The sequence below is a fragment of the Tachysurus vachellii genome, chromosome 25, assembly GCF_030014155.1.
Source record: "Tachysurus vachellii isolate PV-2020 chromosome 25, HZAU_Pvac_v1, whole genome shotgun sequence".
Lineage (NCBI taxonomy): Eukaryota > Metazoa > Chordata > Actinopteri > Siluriformes > Bagridae > Tachysurus > Tachysurus vachellii.
The window spans coordinates 12959840-12963665 of record NC_083484.1 but is presented as its reverse complement, the minus strand read 5'-3'; the positions used below and the strand labels follow the sequence as shown (position 1 = coordinate 12963665).

General features: G+C 42.2%; 1 protein-coding gene across 1 annotated transcript; it reads left to right on the top strand.

The window, feature by feature from the left end:
- Positions 1-486: 486 nt before the first annotated feature.
- On the top strand, positions 487-3248 carry LOC132839934 (sulfotransferase 1C3-like). The gene is made up of 7 exons (XM_060861148.1): positions 487-498; positions 738-864; positions 960-1040; positions 1551-1568; positions 1780-1806; positions 2805-2960; positions 3093-3248. Exons 1-7 carry the CDS (start codon positions 487-489, stop codon positions 3197-3199), a joined length of 528 nt encoding a protein of 175 aa, XP_060717131.1. The 3' UTR covers positions 3200-3248.
- The last annotated feature ends 578 nt before the right edge of the window (positions 3249-3826 follow it).

The window sequence follows — 3826 nt, the reverse complement described above, 5'->3', positions numbered from 1 at the left end:
CTAACCACTAAGCCACCGTGCCCCCCACACCTATTCCTAATGTGGTTAATTGTGTTGTGTATTTAACTGTGCCGTGTTGCCTATGGCAGCGTGGAATCCTCTTCTTATGTCCTCTGTTGTCTTGTGTTTAGTCTGTGTTTCTGTTTCATGTTTTTTTAAGTTATTAAATCTGTTTATTTTACGCTCTCCTGCAGTCTGTTTTTACCCCCATGTCCCTGACACTATCCTTCTTCACTCTAAGTGTGGTGTTTTGGTTTAATCTTTGGGAGATAAGCGGCCTTATTTTTGTGCCAAACATTTGTTTTAGAATAATGCCAAAAGGTTCTACTTTGACCTACTTTTTATCAAAGACATCTTGTACATGCTTTGTAGGCTCTTTGGCTGAAAAGGAAATCATACAGACACAGATCATACAGACACCATTCATCATTACGGTTAAACCAAATCACAACACTAATCAAAGATGTATGATCTTGACTTTTGAGCATGATTTTTATTGTGAGCACAGTCACAGGCCCCATTATAAAAGTGTTTACACACTTGTAAAACCAAGTAATTGTACATTTTCATTTCTGGCTGCTATTTCGAATTAAATGTGAGAAAAACTCTGCCATGATCATGTTTTTTATGTTTTTGTTTTTTATTATTTTTATTTTTCATCAGAAAACTCTGCGATTTTAACAGCAGTATGTAGACTCTATATTCCTTTATCTTTATCTCTTTACCTTTACCTCTAGGTCATTTATGTTTCTAGAAACCCAAAAGATGTCCTGGTTTCCTCTTTTCATTTCCAACAAATGGCCAGTTTTCTGCATGACCCAGGAACCTTGGAAGAATTTGCAGACCAATTCCTAGCATTGAATGGTGAGCGAAAAGCAAACTGATCTGTACGTAACCCAATGCTACCATGGAGAGTTTTATCTGTTGAACACTGGTATACTGTGAATTTGTCTGCTCAGTGATATTTGGAAAGTGGACAGATCATGTGAAGAGCTGGAGAAACATGGATCTGGGTGACAGAATTTTTTACATCACGTACTGTATGAGGACATGATTCAGGTAAAGTGTTTCCATACAGATGATGCTATAAAAGTAGAGGAAGTTGACTGTTTTTATTACATGCTTGATAAGTGTGATTAAACATTCTGAAAGGGAAAAACAACACAGAACATCAATTAGTCTCAGCTCAGTAGCTAGCGTTATGTTCCTCTTTCATTGAGCCCCACTTGGCTCACTCTTCTTCCGGAGGGTTAGTGGATCCAGCCTCGGCTCTGAGTGGCCTGTTCCCATTGGTGCTGAAGTAGCGATTTCCCTGCACTGTAGCAGTAGTTGCATGAGTAGCACTTGCTGATTTAAAGTCAGTAACAAGCCAACTGCTGCTGGGGCCCATGAAAGTAGTGCATTCCTGCGGAAGAGGATTTTGCGGTTGCCCTGCTGAGCCCCGGGTCCATAAGGAACCACCTTGTCACTCTGGCATTGATGACCTTCTCCCAGGCCATTGCAGCAGTGTATAGTCTGTGACTAACCTGAATTATCTGCCAATCAGGTAGTAATGGAGCTCCTCAATGGTCCACTTAATGGTGAAGGCCTACAGTTTTACTGTTCTACTACACATACTTCTTCTCTGCAGGGCTCAGCTTGCGGTTGATGTACAAGATGGGGTTCTCCTCCCCGTTGAAGCACTGTGAAGACAGCGCCTAGTCCCACCTTTGAGGCATCCATCTGCAGCACAAGCGGGAGGTTTCAGACGACGTGGTCACTGTGCCCTTTTTTTGTGAGATCTGAGAGGGGAGCTATTGATGAAAAGTTAGCAAAAAATTAACAATGCTGGTAACAGCCTACTAACCCAAAAAAAGCATGCACCTGCTATTTGGTTATCAGTCAGGGGTATTCCCAGGCCTCCTCCACCTTTTTGTCCTGCGGCTTGAGCAGGCCAAATCAAAACCAGTAGCCTTGGTATTGGGCCTCTTTGGCCAGGGTCAGACCTAGATGGTACGTTTTGGGGTTCGCCGTCAGTCTTGCCTTTCACCAGCCGGCCAGAACCTCCACCAGATGGAGTATGTGATCGGATCAGGTGGATGAGTGGATGACAAAGTCATTAAAATAGGTGGCTGTGTGGGTCCGGTGATGCTTCAGGACAATGTCCATAAGACTTTGGAAAGTGGAGAATCTGGTATTGACAGTGGCCGCACATCTGGTGCGAGGGCTACCTGCAAGTAGCCTGTGGTCAGGTCTAAATTGGAGATGAACTGGGCTTTCCCCAGCCTCCCCTCCAGACTGTTGATCCAAGGGAGAGGGTAACTATCAAACATAGACCCCCGATTGAGTCGCCGGAAGTTATTAAATAGGTGTAAGGTGCCATCTGGCTTTGGGATGACGACGATAGAGATAGACCAGGGACTGGCGGACTCTTCGATGATGCCATCTTGGAGCATTTGCACAAGCTTGCTGTTGAGCCTCTGGTACTCGATAGGGCTGCTGCCAAACCACCACTCCCGGTGGGGGTCTTTATCTGCAACAGATGACACGGATCAATCATAAGGTGGTATGTAAATGGTCTACCTTCGTCGGGAGGATGTCCTTTTCGAATTTTAACTCAGCTAAAGAGAAGCATTACCTCTTTGGTGATGTTGTGGGAGGTGGCCTTTTGAACAGTAAATGCCTTTCATAGGGGGACCATCTCGGGGTAACTTTCCTATAAACGCATGTTTTATTATTAGTAATATACTAATCTTTTACAGCTAAGGTGATCTGTTACTCTTTGACTTTGACTTTCAGGATCTGCATTTGGTTCTTGAACGCAGTGTTATTCTTTCTTGGTAAGTGCCTGAGCAAAGACGTTCTGAACCGTGTGACTGAACACTGTGAGTTTAGGTCTATGAAGCAAAACAAAATGTCCAACTACTCGCTGGTGCCAGAGGCTTTAATGGACACCAAGAAGTCTTCTTTTCTCAGAAAAGGTAGAGACAAATACATAGAGACTTTTTCTGCCACTCTATTTTATTATAGTATATAATGAAAAAAGGGAGCTTCTGAAGTAGTTTCTAGGTAATGGAATGCCTCATTCTTGATTTCTGTTTTTCCCCCATAAGGAAATGTTGGAGATTGGAGGAATTATTTCAGCCCAGAATTGGAGTCGAAGTTCAACACAGCAATTTGTGAAGAATTAAATGGAAGTGACATCAAATTCCCCATATAATAATTGTCATAATTCTATTATTCCAAAGTTTGTGCTTATAATTTAAATTATAATTATGTTGGCTTTGTAGAAGCCAACATTCTGATTTCCTTTATAAGCTTATTATTATTATTATTATTATTATTATTATTATTATTATTATTATTATTATTATTATTATTATTCTTAGCCACAAATTTATCAAGAGTAACTCGTCCTAGGGCTTTCGAGCCACATGCACCAAATTCGGATATGTCGTAGACCCTGGTCTGAAGTTTGTTGCTCCTACTTTTCTAAGCGATCGGAATTCCGGCATTCCCAGTACGGAAGCTCAAAGTGGCCTTTTTTCGTATCCACTTCCATTATAAACTTTGGAGGTTTATAACTCGGCAAGTTTTCGAGCGATTTACACCAAACTCGGACAGGTTCTTTAGGACGTTACTCCGGACAAAGTTCCGGACTCGGCGTTCCGACGGAACTTTCGGTTTTCCCGTAGTCGACGATGGAACGTCCCATAGACTTGAATGGGGAATTCCTAAAATTCCTCTAAGCTTTCACACACGCAGCGTGCGCAGAGCTCAGGCACGGCTTCTCTCCTGTGTTCTATGCAGTATAATAATAAGTAGAATCCCATAATGACTGCAGTAT

Coding starts and splice junctions, on each gene's coding strand:
- LOC132839934 (XM_060861148.1), top strand. Junction 865..959: donor CCAATTCCTAGCATTGAATG/GTGAGCGAAAAG, acceptor TTGTCTGCTCAG/TGATATTTGGAAAGTGGACA. Junction 2,961..3,092: donor GTCTTCTTTTCTCAGAAAAG/GTAGAGACAAAT, acceptor TTCCCCCATAAG/GAAATGTTGGAGATTGGAGG.